Consider the following 18241-nt stretch of genomic DNA (forward strand, 5'->3'; position numbering starts at 1 on the left):
GTAGGGGGACCAGGTCCAACCCCGGATAGAGCTGTTTGAGGTACCCAAGTACTGGGTACTCGTAGTGGGCTCGGGGCACCGTAGCAGGCGGCCTAACCCGGCCTACTCAACCTTGCCTCGACCTGGAAGCTCCCCAGCCCTAGCGGCCCTAATATCAGGTACCTATCCTCAGTAACCACGCCACGCCACGCCACCTCCGCCCTCCGTCACTTACACCTCCCCCCCCAAGATCGCTTCCGAGAATATAACACCACGCTGGGTCCGTTCAACTCTTCTCATCCGTGTTGGTCAGGGCCGCCCCATTGTCCTATATGCCCGATTCCGTGGAATGAACCGCCGGCCATTATCGGCGTCATCGCATTCGCCAGCCCGTACCGTCGTCCTGCCTGCCTCCCTCTCGACCCAGCCTACCTGGTCGCCCTGTCCATGGGCCGTGCCGCCTTACCCGGTAGCCTGCCCGTCAGTAGAAGAACTTTGACTCTCCCGGCCATGCCTCGGTTGAAACGTCGCCAACGGCTAGGCTTTGGATCGGAAGCATCGCAGGAACCATGAACATAGTTCATCGCTGGGGGCAGAGGCTTCATCGCCAGTGCCAACAATGGCTGGCCTCGGCCACGTCGACCCTCCGGAAAAATACTCTCGGCAGGCGGATGGTCAAGAATATAGCTTGCACCACTATCACCATCATCATCGGCCTCATCCCCGAAGTGGTGGAGAAATTCGGCCCTGCAGCCTTCTTCGGCGCCATGGTTACCATATTTGGTTATCCCGGGCAGCGGTTCGGGCAGATGGCTGAGGTCCTCATACTCATCGTCCTAGGCATTTTCGCTGGGATTGCTTGGTCCGCGCTGGGACTCTACCTTTCGGGCCTCGTCTATGCGGCTAACGACGAGGTCGCTTTGGCCATCAGGGCCGTCTTCTTCGTACCGGCCTTGATTTTCCACGGCGTCCTGCGTTCGTCGACGCCTAGATTGTTCATGTTTGTGTTCTTCTTCCTACTCATCAACACAACCATCTTAACAGCCACCGACATTTCCGTGTCTACCACCATGATCACCAATATAGCTTACCCGGTCCTCGCCGCGGTTGGCATCGTGGTATTCGTGAACATTGTGGTATTTCCCGAGTTCTCGAGCGGCTTCTTAGGTAGATCCACCATAGAAACTCTATGCGCGACTATGGACTGTTTCCTGGAGTCCGGAGACTGGTTCATGACTGACACCAAGCAACCGGACGGCGAGGACACGGAGAAGGGAAAGGAAGCCTCTATAGCGTTGCGTACTAGGCTTATAGCGTTGACCGAAAACAAGACGAAGTTAAGAGCCCAGCTTAGCAACTGTAAGAAGGCGCAAGCAGAGTGCAACTTTGAGCTGGTGTTTGCGGTTCTGCCTCCGCGGTCGTTGAAGCCGATCAGCATGACCCTGATGTCCCGCCTCGTTCAGATCACCATCTGCCTCATCAATGCCTGCGAGAGCAAATATGCGCTCGCCGGACAAAAGTATGGAGAGGACGAGCCAGAGGAGCCGAGGAACAAAGACTCCGACGGCGAGGATTCCGAGCAGGACACTAGCTCTAGCTCGGACAGCGAGTCGGAGAGCGATAGCGACAACGGACGCTCGCAAAGCGAAAGTAGCTCGACCCGGAGAAAGTCCAGATATCTACGGAATCTTAAACGTGTGAAACCGATCCGACAAATAGAATTTGGGGATATCGAGCTCTTAGAGCATATTCTCGATCAGATCAGCGCCCCGACCAAGGCCTTGCAAGAAAATATGCGGGCGGCGGTTCACGTTATTAGCTCCGCCTTGGGGTACTGCTACGACGTGGCCCGTCTCCCGTCCGGCTCGCCAGCGCCCAAAGGTATCAGGATGGAGGAGATCGACATTCGAGTCGACATGTTTGCGCAAGCGTTATCGCAGTTCGATCGGGACTCCGCCGCGGCGCTCGAGCACGCGGCCTCCATAGAATACGGTCGGGAAACACGGGTATGTTCCTATAAGTTTGCCCAGCTTCAGATCGTGTCACCGTCGCTAAACGTGTTTATACTATACAGGGGGATGTCATGCCGAAGATGGAGATGCACCTAATCTCCTCGTTCCTGATCAGTGTCCGCCAAGCCGCTGCTCAAGTCATGGAAATGCTGGGGCATTCTCGAGCGCTTGTCGAGCGCAGACAAGCCAGGAACAGCCATCGAAGGCTTTACTGGCCTAAGATTGGCTGGAAGAAATGGCTTACGAGCGGCGGTGAGACCGATATCAACGCTCTCCCAGAGAGGGCCCGAAAGGAGGCAAGAACAGGTCACGGCTTACGAGAGGAACCGGAGGGGCCTGATGACAGCGACATGAGCGATAGCGACACAAAACCGTCCAAACGGGGAAATGATGAAGAGGCTGGTCGCGATATTTCGAGAAAGGCCACCACTACCGAGAAGGGACATATTCCGATGCGGAAAAGCTCTCGGGAATCTGAAGGGACCACCATCTCGTCGTTGCGCGAGCTTGCTGCCGATGTGTTCGAGTTCCTGGCCGATTCGGATGCTCTCGCCTATGCTACCAAGCTGTCCATCGCGGCCTGTCTCATCACTTGGCCCGCGTTTGTGCCGTCATACAACCCGTGGTATAATTCGATCCGCGGTTCCTGGGCGTCGTTCCAGCTAGTTCTCGTCTTCGAGGTATCCGTAGGGACCTCCCTTCAGGGATTTTTCCTCCGAGTATTCGGGGTGATATTCGGCTGTCTGGTTGGTTTCATCTCCTACGAGATTGGTCAAGGAAACCGGGTGGTTGCCGTAGTCATTCTCGTACTGGGCCTCATACCTTCGGCCTACATCCAGCTCGGTACACCATACGTTAAAACGGGGATCATCGCCGCGACGAGTTTGTCGGTGGTTGGACTTGGTAAGTGAAATCTACCTTACAACTCGACCTATATACGTCTCTAACCAACGAGAAGCAATTATCCTCCAACCAAGAGGAGACGCACCCTGGCAGGTCTTCATCAAACGGATGGCGTGTTTTCTCGTTGGCGGCACAGTCGCACTGCTCGTCGAGATGTTCTTATTCCCCGTCCGGACTCGAGATCGGCTTGTTGAATCGTTAGCCTCGAGCATTCAGCAGATATCGCAGATGGAGGGCTCGGTAGCCGTGGGCATCGATTCACCTCGGAATATTGATACCAAATCTTACGCGCTCGACGAGAGCTTCAAGGACGCCAAGGAAAAGGCAGAACAAGCCCTCGACGCAGCTCGCACATTCCTACCATTCTGTCTGGCGGAGCCTAGGCTCAAGGGAAGCTTCAAGGGGCAAGCGTTGATATATCGTGAAATGATCTACGTCTTGTTTCAAATTATCGACCGTATGGACGATATGCTCCACATTCGCAGAGCCTACGGGAGCAGCGTGCTTGAGGAGCTGAACGCCGAAGTTCTATCCTATCGTCGCAATGTGGCGGCTAGTATAATGCTCACCCTGTTCGCTGTTCACGAAGCGCTCACAACGCGATTGCCCCTGCCCCAATTCCTGCCGTCGAGCCGCGTCGCGCAGCTCAGGTATATCAGCCGGGTCCGCGAGCTCCTGCTCGAGCGTGTGCCCAAGTCGGCATATGATACCGGCACCCAGACCCCCGTCTCCCTCGAGGGAAGTTCTACCCTTCCGCAGGCCCACGTTCTTAGGTCTATGGCCCGGCAGAGCTTTCTGTCATGGAATGCCAGCTCCGCTGGAATGAGTAAGTTCTTCTTTAAGTTGTTATTTGATCCCCCCCCTCTCTCTTGGCTTCTGCAGCCAGACCACTTTGAATTATCTCCTTGCTGACCTCACGCGCGGCAGTGGAAATCATCGAATTCCTGGAAGAACTAATAGACCTCGCCAAACTGTTGGTTGGGGTCAACGCGTTCCGCAGCGGGATGCTCGAGCGCCCCAAGTATTACGAGTACGTCCGGAAGATCAAGGAACGCGAGTCGAGCCGAGCGACGGCAGCGGCGGCGGCGGCGGCTGCTGCCGCTGCCGAGGCCGAGAACCAAGAGGCCCAGAAGACCAGGCTCAGATCTGGCAGCACTTTCGTGCGCAGGAGGAGAGGTTTCACGCTTAGCAAGATGCCTTCTCACGGCACTGCCAGCACTGGCATAGCTGCCGTCACCAAAAGCGCTAGCCACGAACCCCGTCTGAGGCGCCCATCGACCGGTATTTGGGCCAGCAGCGCTAGCGACGCGACCACCGCTAAGGGCGGCAACGAGACGACGGCGACGGCAGCAGCAGTAGATCTGCCTATGAGTCTCCAGAGGGTCATGACAAAGCGGATGGAGGGACGACGGCAGGAGAGTATCGCCAAGCACAAGAAGGAGAAGGTGGAGGAGCAGGATGGCTCGAAGGGGAAGCTCCCGCTTGTCAAACCGGTGCAAACCTGGTCCCCGTAATGAACAGAGGCGGCACTGCGCATCGCACGTCGCTGCCTGGACGTAGGAATGCTAGGGATTCTTTTGTGTATGTGATAGAAGCAGCATATAGATTTTGGCGAGGGTATAGCAACACCTAGGCTATGATGGCATAGCCCCGTCGAATGGAAACGATTTTACGAACGGACAACATACATACGAACACGCGAAACCGTGTTTCAAGGTGGATGCAAATGCAATCTAGGTACGCATTGTCGGAGGGTTGTCGGGGCCGTCCCTCTTCCCGACCTTTCCCTGGGCAAGCTAGGTCCGTGCAATCCAACAGGCTACAGTTTTGCTCTACAATCTAGCACTCTCTAGCGAGGCGACATCCTGGTCGCTCATACGTATCCAGCCCTCCTTCCAGCGATCTGTCTCCCGTTTGCCGCCGAACCTCCCGACCCTTTTGCATCACCGTAACCGTGGGAAGAGCAGAAAGAGTCGGCAGCTATTTATGTACCTGCTCCTCGTGGTAGGATAGGGCGCGTTCGTTGCTGCTTTCGCTGTTCACTGCCTGGGGCGCGCGCACTGAAGCCGCACCGCGAGAGCATATGTAGGCTTGTAGATGGAAGCGGACGTTTGCCTTCGTCGCGTGCAGTCTGGGTAGGTAGGGGGTTGGGGGGCGCGTTTGGTAGTCAGGGCGCGGCCGGGGAAGCGCAGCGCGCTATTATAGAGGGACGACTCAGGGAAGGGTTTCAACGGGTTTGGTGTCCGTACGGCTAGGGCCTAAGCGGGTGTGCAGCATCCGGTGTCTAAATGTAAAATGAGGACAGACGGGGTCACTCAGCTTACCTTGCCAAAATGTTGAGACGAGGCGTATGCTATTGCTTAGCTTGCGAGGGACGGGAACGGCGTGGAAGAACGCTTCACGATAGTCACCACGTACAACGCGCTGGGGATCCCGACAACGTGCCACATAGACAAGGACTGTCAACAAGAGATAACATGGCTCCGGCTCACCGCTAGAGACATTTCCATCACTCAATCGTCTTCTTCGTGCCGCTGCGCAAGGCACCGGACCACGATGAAAACAGGAGTTGGAGAACAAAAATTGCGCCCACTACGATCCACGAAGGATAATAGAAGAGGGGATACGCCGCGCTGTGCAATGCAGGTCTCCCCCCTTAAGAGCCCTTTTTCATGAGCAAGGGCCCTCTGGACAAGGTAAGTATGAAGAGAAAAGAAGGAGAGGGAAAAAATCAGAGAAGACTGGGAGGGAGGCAGATTTTTATACCTGGCCGCTGGGCGGTGTGGCCTGGCTCGCAATCAGCCAGGGCGGCAGAATTCTGGGATGGAAACAAATATCCACATCGAGAAGTAGGTACCTAACCTAGGAACCTCATAGGTATATAGGTACGTACCTAGGTACTTACCTAACCTCCACCTAGGAGGTACGTGGCGACCCACACTCTATATAGGTACCTAGGTAGGTACCCTCAGCCTTATTGATCTCTGCCTAATCTCGGCAAAAACTCGCCGGGGAACATAAATACCCCAGGTACCCACACGTACAGGGAGGTACCTGAGTACCGTCCTCAGGTTCGAAAGCTGCGATGGGGCGAGCTTTCGTAAGAGGGATGACGTAACGTCTAGTGCGATTCCGGGATAGCAAAGCGCGAAGCATGCGACTAGGCAACAGCTCTACGAGCGAGTACATAGATGCATGGATAGTATCTTGAGCGCAGGTAGAAAAGAAGATCTTCTGAAATACTGATAGTTAAATAAATCATTATGCTTCGAGAGATAGATTCTATTGGACTAGCGTAACGCCATGGTAAGTGTAACTTCGGCACCATCAATGTCGGCATATATCCATACTTGTCTGTATTGGATCTGCTGGGTTCGAGTGGACGCACGCCAAGACGGGTGCAAGAGGGCAGACACGCCGTCGTTTCCGACCGATTATAGGTATTGCAACTGAAAAGACTATATAGATTTTGCGGTGTGCGTGGTTTGAACGAATCCAAATCCGTCATATGGCCAGGCCTCTCGTCGTCTCGCCGCTCGATCTTAGCAAGACGGGATCGTTGACGGAGGAGATGGAGATAAAATACAATCTGCCCTTTGCTTCCACTAGAAACGCCGCACCCGATTCCACCCCTTCCGGCCGATCCGGGAAGCCCGAGCCGTCGTGGTCCAGGCTAGGTCGACTGGAACCTAGGCAATATTGCAGGAGAACGAAGTAGCCGATGTCGAAGACAACTGCGAGGCCGTGGGCTGCGCTAGTTGAGCCAGTAGGCTCCCCTCGCTTACTCGAGTTTCTTGCTATGGCTTATGATGAGGAACATCTCAGGGATGATCACCGCGAGCCAGACGAGGGAAAGGGCGATCCCAACCGCGAAGATCTTAACATAGAGTTTCACGAGGCGCACCCACGAATCGCGAGAGAACGAGCGCCACGCGTCCTTGATAGTGACGAAACCCTTGCCGCCGACGACGGCCGGCTCCACCCTGCCCTGGAACGAACGGTCAAAAGGAACAATAGTGTCGTCCTCATCGGGAAGAAGAGAGGCCTGCACGCGGGTGAGGATGACCTTGGTGGGGATAACGAGGAGGACGTTTAAGGCGATCGCGAGGAGCAACACCAAGACTCCCTTCCAGATGTCATTCTTGTCGGCTTCGGGGACGACTCCGGGTTGCTTGGGGTTCGGGATGTTCATGCCGATGCCGTACGCAAGCATCCTGGGGCCAAAGGCGCTAAGCGCAATGGCGAAGAAGTGTATAAAAGTCGGGAGAGCGGTGGCCTGGAATGCCTTCTTGAAGGGGGGGAGGCGCTGCCAGAAAGTCTTGGAGCTCGGGGCCGAGATGACGATGTGTGTCCAGGTCGTGTAGAGTTGAACGAGGGCGACGGCAGAGATGGGTGCAGCGACGAGGGCGGGCACAAAAGTACCAGCCGTAATTCCGTAGATGAAACTGGTAGCGACGGTGATGGCTATCCAGCAAGCAAACCCCCGGAACAGGGAGCGCCAACCGCTGATGGCTTTCAAGGTACGGTAGGTGCTGCGGAGAGACGAGGTAATGGCATGCGGCAGGGTGCTGGCGGCGCTCTCGTCGGCGAGCGGGGCGTTGCCTTCGGCGAAGGACTGGGTGTCCTCGTTCAGCGACACGGGTTCGTAGGCCGGAGGGGACGGGTCTTCGACGATGGCGAGCGTCGGGAACACATGCTGGAGAGTGTAGTTGACCTAACAAGCGTCGCGGCATTAGTCCTGGCCTGTTGACGGGTGGTAGATTGCGAGGCAAAATACGTACTATCAGAATGAAGGGGAAGAAGAGCACGATGTCCAGCAGGAGAACGCCCCATCCCCAGGCGGGCACTTCATAGCCGTTCGTGGCGGACTCCCCGCGCTTGTAGACAGCGTGGGCGAGGTCGCGATACATCGTGGGCGGCACGAATCGTCTTCGATGAGCGAGGTCAGGATAGAATAGGACAAAGGATTAGAAGCAGTGGGTTGGGAAGACAATGAGGGATAGTTTCGAGAATGGGGGATTGGTCGTCGGGGAGGGGTTGAGGGAGGGAGGAAGAGAGAAGGGAAATGCACGCGAAAGAGAGAGGGAAGAAGATGATGGCGAGAGCGGGAGAGGACCGCTTGGCTGGGAGGATCTCGACAGGGGAGTTGGCTCAGAGCCAGTGCCTGCCTGCAGCGAGTCCCAAGTGGCGTCTCGCACTGTGCTTTACGAGGGGGGTGGAGATATCGGGTTAGCGACTGGTAGTTGCCGCTACAGGGCGCCTTACTATGTGGTAGCCTTCTAGGCATCCGCTATCTCCTCCTCCGCTCGGAAGGCCGGAGTTACAGTGCCTGTACACAGTGCTTGTAGGCCAGCCTGACAAGGTGGTATCAGCTACAGGCTGCGTAGGACTTTGGGCTAGGCAGCTACAGGCTGCACTGCCCCCTACGAGGCACCTTATGAGGTACCTTGCTAGGTACGTGTAGACCTCTTAAGGCGATATATTTTTCTACTTCTCCAACTCGCAGCCGCTTACCACCTTACCTTAGGTAGGTATTACTGTAGCAGGTAGGTGACAAGAGCAGTGCCTCTCTCTGTCAACTCCCAACTTCGCACATTTGCCTCTTCCTCGTCGCCTTTCGGCCCCCAACCCAGCCCGAGAATCTCACGTACTATTGATTCGTTCCGGGTATAGCCCTCATCGTGCGATGCTTTCTCTGCAGCATGGCGTCGTGCCAAGGCTAATTAGGAATCCGCCCCTGACCTATGTGAGCAGGTACCTGTTTGGCCAGGGTCTTCCGTCAGACTCCCACCTCTTCGCGTCTCTCGACGCCCGCTATATGACCGATCTGCATCGCTGCCGAATAGTCATCTCAGATTGAAAAGCGCATACATGGTAGGCCAGGCTCCCAGCACCGACCTAGGCGCTCTCTCTCCATGTCTGCCCCGTCCATTCCGAATCTCCTCTCCCTACGAGGCGCCCGGGGGGGGCCGCGGGACCGCGGCCGCGCGCGAGCAGGAGACCACTCGCATGCCACTGCCCCCAGCCAGGAGACCAACATCCAGGGCACAGATACGGACGCCTCCGTGTCGCGCATGAGTGCCGTCAATCTCGGCTACCTGCAGGACCCGTTTGCGCAGTACTTTGTCCATATGTCGGTCAACGGCGTCGCCAGGAGACTTCCCATTATAAACCGAGGTGAGGAGTCCGAGGGGCCTGTCAACCCTGGCGAACGCTAAGGCTGAAGGCAGGCACCTACGCCCGGACTACGGCGCTGGACAGGCTGATCTCGGCCTTCCTGCTAAACAGCGAGGGGCGAGGGGAGCGGCAGATCATCTCTCTCGGCGCCGGCACCGACACGAGATGTTTTAGATTTCTCTCTCGGCCGAGCCCGACCGGCCTCATCTATCACGAGATCGACTTCCCGGCAATCGCGGCCAAGAAGCTGCACCTCGTGAACGCCAATCCCCAGCTTGGGGTCATCCTCTCGAACCCGCAGGCCGAGGATGACGGCTGGAGTTGCCGGAGCTTGCCGAACGGCTGCCAATATTGGTGCCACGGGTTGGATCTGAGGACCCTAGTCGGCAACGGCGTGAAGGCTCTCCGCGGTGTCCGGACAGACGTCCCAACCGTCTTGATCTCGGAATGTTGTCTCTGCTACCTAGAGCCTTCGGAGGCCCGGGGGGTTATCAAGCACTTCACCGAGATGGTGCCGGACCTCGCCATCATGATCTACGAGCCGATACACCCCGACGACTCCTTCGGCAAGCAGATGGTATCCAATCTAGCGGCGCGGCGGATACGCATGCCAACACTGGATTCCTATCAGAACCCCGCTAAGCAGCAATCCCGGCTTAGAGAGGCGGGCTTCGGCTTCGTCAGGAGCGTGACCATAAAGGAGATGTGGCAGCGCTGGATCACGGACGAGGAAAGGGAGAGGGTAGACAACCTAGAGGGGCTGGACGAGGTGGAAGAGTGGAATCTATTAGCGGAGCACTACATCGTAGTTTGGGGCTGGAGAGGCGATGGGTTTCGCGGGTGGGAATCGATCTAACAGAGGGGAAGAGCTAGGACGACCGTGTGCAAGATCTTTGAGCATAGAATGGGCGCCGCCAATAAAGTAGGGTCCTCGAGAATATCCCATCCAAAGCATTCATGAGACTATCTTCTATCGTCTCCGTAATAGCCTTGCCTAGGCCAGTAAGCCATGAGGGGACATGTCTCTGAGCTCAGCATCCCCCCGAGCTGCGACCGTTGCGTGGCTTTAAGGACTACAGGGACCAGCTATAGCATATACGGGGGATTTAGAGCTTAAGTACCCTAGAGAGTTGAGGGAGAGGGGCTCAGACCCGTCAAGCCAGGGCTCGGCGGGGTGTCAGCGGAAGTCCGGAGAGGAGCATACGAAAGGGAAGAAGAGAGGAGGAGGAAAACGAAATCTGAAAAATATACGTTATTAATTCATTCTCATTCTTTTATTTTCTTTTACTTTCTCTCTACGGTATATTTTAGGTTCGTGGTTACGAATCACCCGCTTACGGTGTTGAATCCGAGCCACTGGCCGGTTCCGCGAAGTACCTACCTTTATATAGGCTTTTCTAGAGGGAGCCCCCCATCTCTCGCCCTCGCCCTCACTCTCCGCCCATCTCATTCCTCGATCCAACTTCATCTTGGCCCCGTCGGCAAGTCCCTATATTTCGCACCCGCCAATGCTGGCTCTCCCTTTGGCATCATTTTGATTTCTAGGCCTACCCCCGACATTATTTTTGATCTCCGCAGTATCGTCACGACCACATCTCTATTCCCAAATTCACAAGTCTCCCTGCCAAGACCGGTCTGGGCAACAACCTGCGCCGTCACCATCGTCACCACCACCACCATCATCATCGATATCCATCTTCATTCGCAGCACAACACACCCTCGCTGGCATCTATTCGGCTTCAATTCAAGATGGGGGACAGCAACAACAAGCAGCACAAATACAGGCAGGAGATCCAGCAGATGATGTACGTCTCTGGGGAGACCGGTGAGCCATCTGTCGAGACCACAGCCATGATCGAAGAGATCGTCCGGCAGCAAGTCGTCGAGATGCTGCGAAGCTGTACTGAACTGGCCGCACGCCGTGGTTCCCGCTCTATCGCCATAAACGACCTGATATTTCAGATCCGCGATGACGCGCCCAAGGTCTCGCGTCTCCGGACATTCCTGTCGTGGAAGGATGTCCGCAAGAGCGCCAAGGACTCGGATGACAAAGGCGGCGACGCCGACATCGGGGTCGCAGACGATCCCGCCGGCGGTGTCATGCCTGGCGGCCCCGCCGTAGAGGAGGCCGCTAAGAAAAACAAGAAGGCCAAGGTCAAGCTTCCGTGGGAACCGTCGTCGTACTACAGCCAGGAGGTCCCCGAACGCGACGACGAGGAGGACGAGGAGGAAGAGGAGATGAACTACATCACTCTCCAGCGGCTTCAGAAGGCCGACGAGCGCACCAAGGCCATGACGAAGGAGGAATACGTCACCTGGTCGGAATACCGGCAAGCCTCTTTCACCTACCGCAAGGGAAAGCGATTCAGGGAGTGGGCCGGCTTCGGCATCGTCACGGATAGCAAGCCGTCGGACGACATCGTCGACATCCTCGGGTTCCTGACCTTCGAGATGGTCCAGACGCTCACGGAGGAGGCTCTCAAGATTAAGGAACAGGAGGACCTCTGCAAGGAGCGGAGCGGGGTAGAGAACTCGGGCACGAAGAAGCGAAAACTCGCCCAGGGTCTATTCGACCCCCCGAACGAGGGTAAGACGCCGGTCGAGTCCCGCCACATCCAGGAAGCTTTCCGAAGGCTCCAGTCTCGGCCCAAGAAGTATAGGGCCATGCTGAACGGCACAACCCTCCAGCAGAGGACCAATCTTAAGCTATTCTAGCGACTCATCGACGTAATATGCGATAAGAATAATCACGGAGTACTCCTTACCGTCGGTTCGCGGTCGGCGCCCGAATTCCTTTTCGCCGCGATGGACACGGAAGATAGACCTTGCCGGCTTGGATTTCTATGCGATATACCCAGATTTAAGCGATTTTCGTAAAACTTAACTGAACCTTTCTTTTTACAACTCTGGATATACCTAACGACGAAATGGCGTTCAAGAACTCACTCGATTTCTGTCTAGCTACTCCATCACAACCTACGACGTCGCGATAGTGTTATTATACGATTCAGCTTGACTTGGATGGCGTCTCCCAATAGTGGTTGTTTGGAGACAACCGTCTACGAGGGGCATCTGCCACATAGCCTCCTGTTTCTTAGATCCAGCAACCTGACGACTCCACCAATCCATCAAGGAAACCACGAGGATCGATTCGTTAAGGCCGTTAGCTTTTACCACCTATCCAAAGCGCATTACCATTAGTTTGACTCCCCCCTTGTCGAAATTACCAGGTACTCATCGAGGGGAGAGGGGGGGGCTCACGTCTACTGGTTTACGAAAATGGACCCTCCGCTTTTACAACGCGTCAGCGTACTCTTGTTTGCAGGTTGCCGAGTCTCGACCTCCTAGTACCCATCATAAAGATTGCGCGTTTGTATGCTGGGTGTGTTAGTTTTCTCCTGGCAAGTGGCACATGTTCAGGATATAGACCGTCCTAATATGAAATGAATTGGACTCGATGGAGAGGTTGGAAAGGCGACATGCCCTAGATCCTCTTCTTCGGGAGTCAACGTGTCTCAAGGTATACCAATAAGCCGGAAAAGCCGGCGTGGCGTTCCCATTGGCCATCGTTACGACGCGACAAGCCTGTCCAACTTGCTGGCGGATCACCCGTTGACCACAACTATTTGTGACGTCCAAAGCAGCCTGCCTTTTTGTCCTTCTCCCTCCAGAATAAGACATATCTTGTACAAAGCGGGCAACGTCGATAGACCATAGAGACTACAAAATTTACAAAACATCAAAATATCACTCCCGATAGTGTTCTTCTCCCTTTACACCCTCCCCTTCTAATCTCGCCTGGCTTCGTGGCTTTATCCTCACTAATACTACCACCGCAAGCGCAAGCCATGGCGCCCGACTCGCGCATCATCCTCGTCCGCCACGCGCAGGCCGAGCACAACGTCGACTGCGACTACAGCAGTGAGTTCCGCCGCATCCCTGCCTCTCCCCCTTTTCTCTCCCCATATACCTAGATCCCATATATATATACCACACGACACCGCTCGCCAGACGAACGCTAACGCGCGAACGCGGCAAACCGCACCAGTCCCGGACGCGCGCCTGACGCCGCTGGGGCGGCTGCAGGCGGCAGAGCTGGCGCGCAGGCTGGGGGAGCTGCAGGGGGCGGTGGACCTGGTGGTGACGTCGCCGCTGCGGCGGGCGCTGCAGACGACGCTGCTGGGGTGGGGGGCGGCGGCGGCGCGGCTGGGGGGGCGCGGTGTGCCTGGCGGAGGCGCAGGAGTGCGACGCGTGGCCGTGCGACCGGGGGGTCGGGCGGGCGGCGCTGGAGGCGGACGCGGAGCTGGGGGCGGCGGGCGCGGGCGCGTTCGACCTCAGCGCGCTGGCGCCCGACGGCCCGCGCGGCGACTGGACGAGCAAGGCCGGGTTCTGGGCGCCGGACGCGGCCGCCGTCGCCGCCCGCGCCGCCTGGGTCCGCCGCTGGCTGCGCGGCCGAGCTTAGCTAGGGCGGGTGTTGTTGGGCTGTGTCGAGGGAGGCTGTCGTCACGCGAGCGTTCCACTGCTCGGTGGTTGTCGAGGACTTGCGGAGGCGGTCGCGGCGGACGAGGAGAGGCACGGGGATAATGTTTCCGTATTGTATTGCACTAGTTGATTCGTAGGATCTATTATAGTAGAGTACACAGAAGAGTAATTTATTCGTTCCAGAACGCTCCTTACCGTAATATAACGCCCGATCCTCCCACGTCTACATATGACCTGTCCGCACATGCTATCCCATTCCCCTCCGTACATGCTACTCCTTTCCCTTCCCTCCTTATCGGGCGAGCCAGCACGCTAAGTAGCTGGCCCGCACCTCACCACCCCTCGACGACCGTCGCGTAGACGTGCATGCCGCGCTGCGGCCGCGCCGTGACGCCGCCCTTGATGTCGATCTTGCGCTCGTCCTCCTCCTCGGGGTAGCGGAGGCGGAACTCGAAGCGGCCGGCCCAGGCGGCGAGCAGGCAGGCGAACTCGGCGCGGGCGAAGGCGAGGCCGATGCAGCTGCGGGGGCCGTGGAGGAAGGTGAGGAAGGCGTAGTTGCTAGAGGCGCCGCCGCTCGCGTTGGCGGTGGCGGCGGGCTCGGCGGCAGCGGCGGCGGCGGCGGCGGTAGGGGAGAGCCAGCGGTCCGGGTTGAAGAGGTGGGCGTCGGGCCCCCAGAGGGTGGTGTCGAGGTTCGTGGCCCAGGGCGACACGATAATGGCGGTGCCGCGCGGGACGCGGTGGCCGGCGATCTCGGTGTCGACGGCGGCCTCGCGCAGCGTCAGCGGCACCGGCGCGTAGAACCGCAGCACCTCGCTGCACACCGCCGTCAGGTACGGCAGCCGGTCGACCTCGACGCTCGTCACGCCGCGGCCCGACCCCGGCGCCGGCAGCGCCGCCCGCACCTCGGCCCGCAGCCGCGCCAGCACCTCCGGGTGCCGCGCCAGCAGGTACACGGCCCACGTCATGGCCGTCGCCGTCGTCTCGTGGCCCGCCGCCAGGAACGTCATCAGCTGGTCGACGAGGTTGTCGTCGGAGAAGGCGCCCGACTCGATCGCCACCGACAGGATGTCGCGGTCGCGGCGGTCGCGGCCGGCGTCCTCGGCCGGCGCCGCGCCGCCCTCGGCCTCGCGCCTCTTCTTCTCCGCCGCCGAGCGGGCCTGCCGCTCGCGCTTCTCGCGGATGAGGTCGCGGCAGACGCCGCGGATCGTCGCGTTCGCCGCCAGGATGTCGTTGTTGCGCTGCACGGGGATGCGGCTGACGACCCACTCGGGTATCACCAGGGAGAGCGCGGCCAGCTGCTGCGCCTGCGGCGTCGGCGAGAACACGCCGCGGTACGCCCGGCTCAGCTCCGTGTCCGGGTTCTGCACGGCGCCGAAGTCGCGGCCGAGGCCGCAGAGCCCGATGATGTCGAGGGTGACGCGGGAGGCCCAGCCGCCGACCTCGATGACGGCCGTGGGGCCGCCACCGCTCGCGGCGGCGGCGGCGGCGACGCCCTCAGGGAGGTCCGCCAGGGAGAGGGGGTCGGCGGCGATGGTGCGCGTCATGGCCTCGACGACCTCGTCGGCCTTCTGCCAGAAGCTGGGGTACAGGTCCTTGATGTGGCGGTAGGCGAAGGCGGGCAGCAGGTTGCGGCGCTGGAACTTGTGCTCGTCGCCCTCGGAGACCAGGATGCCGTCGCCGACCAGCCGCGCCAGCCCGAACCGGATGTGCTCCGGCTTCTGGAAGTCGTAGTTGCGCGTCACGAGCACATCGGCGAGCGCCTTGGGGCTCGTCAGCAGCAGCCGCTCCTGGTTGAGGAAGCCGAGGTAGCGGATGACGCCGTCGTTCGGGATGGTGGCGGCCCTGGAGCGCGCGCGTGTCAGCGGAGACGTCGGGGTTGGAGTGCTAGGGGATAGCACCTACCATTCTCTCATAGGTATGCCGGTCGGCTCCGCCTTGATCTTGCCGAAGTGGCCCAGCCAAAAGGTGTTGCCCTTGGGTTGGGGCAGGTGGCGCAGAGGGGAGAAGACCTTGGGCCATAGAATGACCTTCCAGGCGGCATAAAGGAGGAACTGGAAGGCCCAGGCGCCGACGAAGACGCCGAAGAGCCGCGACTTGGACCACGACGGCTGGAAAAAGGAGTCCAGGTAGGACGTAACGAGGGAGATGACCGTGACGGCCCGCCACGAGAGGATCGCCATCGCAGGCGTGTAGTAAAACTCCTATAGGTAAGTATGCGTTGCGTGCGTGCGTGTAGGTGATGGTGGGAGCCGGTGCCTTAGCGATGAGGCTGGTGTTGAACTGCTAGGTGTGATGCGGCTACACTGGGTAGGGCGGGAGGCGACGTTGGCCCCTCGCGAGTTACAGATGAAAGGGGTTTCAGGGGCGAGAGCCGGGATTGTGAGGCAATGGAGGGGGGCAGCGGGGGTTGGGTCTCTTAAAAGGACCTAAACAGCGCCCTGTTCAGAGTGACGATAGTGATAGCCCCGCGAGCTAATATAGGTAGTTATCGACGAAGCGACACTTCCGCCTAGAAGGCCTGGGTAATTGAGTAAAAAAGGGATCACTCAAGATCGGGGCCAGGAGCTGGTAGTGCGATCCCTTCGTACGGTGCGTTCCCGAAAGCCTTGCGAACAGCACCCCTCCTGAGCAGGGACGAATCCCAACCGATAGGGAACAGGTTGATGGTAGGCTGGACGATTCGAGGTCTACAAGTAAGTTAGGCGTACGGTTTAACGAAGCATTTATGTCCACAGAAACGACGGGAGAAGATCAAGAGGAAGATGGGGGGGGGGGGGGTTATCAGAGAGGGCGAACTTCGCCTTGGGAGTGCGCCTCTCGCTGAGCAAGGTAGAGGGAAAGGAGTCAACGGTGGAGATGAAGGTGAAGTAGAAGTGGCTATGGTCGACGCGGCCCTTATATATCGTGATTACTATGATAAACCAGATACCTTAATTGTCTCTGTAGGTAGGTTAGATAGGTATATATATATATATACAGGTGTATGTCTGCAAAAACGGGCAGCGGATAGATCTGATCTGCGGAGCGGGAGAAGAGTGAAACCGTGCGTCGCCGCTACCTACCTGGGCAGACCCATGATACGACACGACCAGCCGGACCGACGGGCTAACTTGGTAGAAGCAGTCCAAACAGGGGTCTCTCGGTTTCTGGGAAGAGTCCACGAGCCCACCAAGGGTGCAACGCCTGGGGACGATAGCTATTAGTGGAAGTCAGTGGTTTTGTCTCTCCCACCATTCGCTCGTTTCTAACCGATGCTAGCTGGGGCTGGTCTCTTATACTACGTAGTAGGTATGTACTTCATATGGTCCCTACACATAACACGTACAGACCAGCTTGGCTCCTCTAGTGCAGTGTGTATTCGCATGTATATAGACACAGCGTAATGCTATATAAATGATAGGTATATTATATACCTACGTACGTACGCATACATGCGTCGCCGCCGCCGCCGTCATCGTCATCAGCTGTGATGCCTACCTAGCCTCGCACACGCCGTAACGTGGGACTATAATCAGGCAGTCGGAGTCGGATAGTTTGCAGACTGAGGCGATGTCGATGGGGCAGAATCTACTCTATGAACCGCGCCCGGGCTGTACATAAACACGTCGTCTTCGGAAGGTTTTTTATTTGGAGGCGGCGGTTCTGTTATCGTTGTGCGACCCTCCCGGCGCCCGCGGGATGCAATTGGCGGGAGGAAGATTTGGGGATCGTCCAGCACGGGGCATTTCGTCGACGAAGTCCATGCTCGATTGGGCATACCTGTCAGTCAGATCGAGCAAGATCTCTACGCGTAGGAGTCGAGGTAATCCTCCGCAAGCGCGCCTAGTGCCTATCTGGGCATGCAATACCTGTGCGCATACGTAACACCCCTCGGCTCACGACTTAGCTGCTCGAGTGGTTCTGGAATGGTCCCAAGACGGGAAAGGTTACGATTGGGCACTTGACAACGCAAACCCGGCAGGGCATGCGACAGCTTCGGGTCACGTAGCGACGATGGCGTGTTGCCCATACTCGCGTACGCCAGTAACAGGCAACTAGTCTACCTTGCTTACCTGCGTATAGCCGACCGGCCGGTAGGGAGCCATCGTGGGCAAGCGAACAAGCGAGCGAGTTCTACTAACCATCTACGGTGCCTCAAGCTACTAGCCGCAGACCACCTTCATGGGGGTTGTCGGGGGCATGCGAGTAGGTAGGTATATTAGAGCTAGGTACGTAGGAGTTTGCGACCAACAGGAGCACCAAATCTAGCAACCAGAATGCAGCGAGGTCCAAGGCAGATGTCACGTCGTTGGATGTTTACTGGATGTCTACAAGCGTCGTAGATGAACGTAGGTAGAGGTAGGTGGAAGAGAAAAAGAGACCACACCTAGGTACTTACAGCTTCAACGCCAGTTACATAAAGTATCTTCGGAGCTGAAGGTAATTATATACCTACAGATATCGCAACTCTCTATCCATGGCTGCCTCCTTTGAACACGCAAAATACATGCATACAGACGGTTGCATAGGTTACATAGGTTACATGTGTTAGATGCGCAAGCTGGATCGCTATACGCATACGCATCAGTACATGCCGCCCTGCTGGAAATAGCCGTAGATCAGAGCGAAAGCCAGTACCTTTCTACCCAGCTCATCATCGCGCCGACAAAGCTCGTCATGGCAATACGACAACGAGAGGAGGGGACTC

At 57.5% G+C, this 18241-nt stretch overlaps 6 protein-coding genes across 6 annotated transcripts; 4 read left to right on the top strand and 2 right to left on the bottom strand.

Annotated features, from left to right (window-relative positions):
* The first annotated feature begins 157 nt into the window (after positions 1-157).
* GGS23DRAFT_544854 (uncharacterized protein) lies at positions 158-4575 on the top strand. The gene is made up of 4 exons (XM_051514946.1): positions 158-1985; positions 2054-2894; positions 2950-3720; positions 3822-4575. The coding sequence occupies exons 1-4, from the start codon at positions 549-551 to the stop codon at positions 4406-4408; spliced, it is 3636 nt and encodes a 1211-aa protein (XP_051377012.1). The 5' UTR covers positions 158-548; the 3' UTR covers positions 4409-4575.
* A 1536-nt stretch (positions 4576-6111) lies between these two features.
* On the bottom strand, positions 6112-7993 carry GGS23DRAFT_544856 (uncharacterized protein). The gene is made up of 2 exons (XM_051514947.1): positions 7676-7993; positions 6112-7608 (listed from the first exon to the last, which is right to left on the bottom strand). The coding sequence occupies exons 1-2, from the start codon at positions 7802-7804 to the stop codon at positions 6676-6678; spliced, it is 1062 nt and encodes a 353-aa protein (XP_051377013.1). The 5' UTR covers positions 7805-7993; the 3' UTR covers positions 6112-6675.
* Positions 7994-8372: 379 nt separating this feature from the next.
* On the top strand, positions 8373-10224 carry GGS23DRAFT_21197 (leucine carboxyl methyltransferase). Its single transcript, XM_051511893.1, has 3 exons — positions 8373-8421; positions 8649-9071; positions 9125-10224. Exons 2-3 carry the CDS (start codon positions 8810-8812, stop codon positions 9925-9927), a joined length of 1065 nt encoding a protein of 354 aa, XP_051377014.1. The 5' UTR covers positions 8373-8421; positions 8649-8809; the 3' UTR covers positions 9928-10224.
* A 456-nt stretch (positions 10225-10680) lies between these two features.
* Positions 10681-11940, top strand: GGS23DRAFT_21192 (TFIID-18kDa-domain-containing protein). The gene has a single exon (XM_051511892.1). It carries the CDS (start codon positions 10822-10824, stop codon positions 11785-11787), a length of 966 nt encoding a protein of 321 aa, XP_051377015.1. The 5' UTR covers positions 10681-10821; the 3' UTR covers positions 11788-11940.
* Positions 11941-12920: 980 nt separating this feature from the next.
* On the top strand, positions 12921-13534 carry GGS23DRAFT_592090 (uncharacterized protein; the record flags this gene model as incomplete). Its single annotated transcript, XM_051517831.1, has 3 exons — positions 12921-12993; positions 13121-13212; positions 13313-13534. The coding sequence occupies 3 exons, from the start codon at positions 12921-12923 to the stop codon at positions 13532-13534; spliced, it is 387 nt and encodes a 128-aa protein (XP_051377016.1).
* Positions 13535-13886: 352 nt separating this feature from the next.
* GGS23DRAFT_592091 (cytochrome P450) lies at positions 13887-15734 on the bottom strand (the record flags this gene model as incomplete). Its single annotated transcript, XM_051517832.1, has 2 exons — positions 13887-15396; positions 15457-15734. 2 exons carry the CDS (start codon positions 15732-15734, stop codon positions 13887-13889), a joined length of 1788 nt encoding a protein of 595 aa, XP_051377017.1.
* Between the last annotated feature and the right edge of the window lie 2507 nt (positions 15735-18241).

This window comes from Durotheca rogersii, assembly GCF_024521655.1.
Source record: "Durotheca rogersii strain YMJ 92031201 chromosome Unknown GGS23scaffold_1, whole genome shotgun sequence".
NCBI lineage: Eukaryota > Fungi > Ascomycota > Sordariomycetes > Xylariales > Xylariaceae > Durotheca > Durotheca rogersii.

Bases quoted from the DNA above. Each gene is read 5' to 3' on its own strand.
- GGS23DRAFT_21192 (XM_051511892.1), top strand. From the start codon at position 10,822: ATGGGGGACAGCAACAACAAGCAGCACAAATACAGGCAGGAGATCCAG.
- GGS23DRAFT_544854 (XM_051514946.1), top strand. From the start codon at position 549: ATGAACATAGTTCATCGCTGGGGGCAGAGGCTTCATCGCCAGTGCCAA. The intron at 2,895-2,949 runs GTAAGTGAAATC...ACCAACGAGAAG, and splicing joins TTTGTCGGTGGTTGGACTTG to CAATTATCCTCCAACCAAGA. The intron at 3,721-3,821 runs GTAAGTTCTTCT...CACGCGCGGCAG, and splicing joins TGCCAGCTCCGCTGGAATGA to TGGAAATCATCGAATTCCTG.
- GGS23DRAFT_21197 (XM_051511893.1), top strand. From the start codon at position 8,810: ATGTCTGCCCCGTCCATTCCGAATCTCCTCTCCCTACGAGGCGCCCGG. The intron at 9,072-9,124 runs GTGAGGAGTCCG...GGCTGAAGGCAG, and splicing joins ACTTCCCATTATAAACCGAG to GCACCTACGCCCGGACTACG.
- GGS23DRAFT_544856 (XM_051514947.1), bottom strand. From the start codon at position 7,804: ATGTATCGCGACCTCGCCCACGCTGTCTACAAGCGCGGGGAGTCCGCC. The intron at 7,609-7,675 runs GTACGTATTTTG...GACGCTTGTTAG, and splicing joins TCTTCCCCTTCATTCTGATA to GTCAACTACACTCTCCAGCA.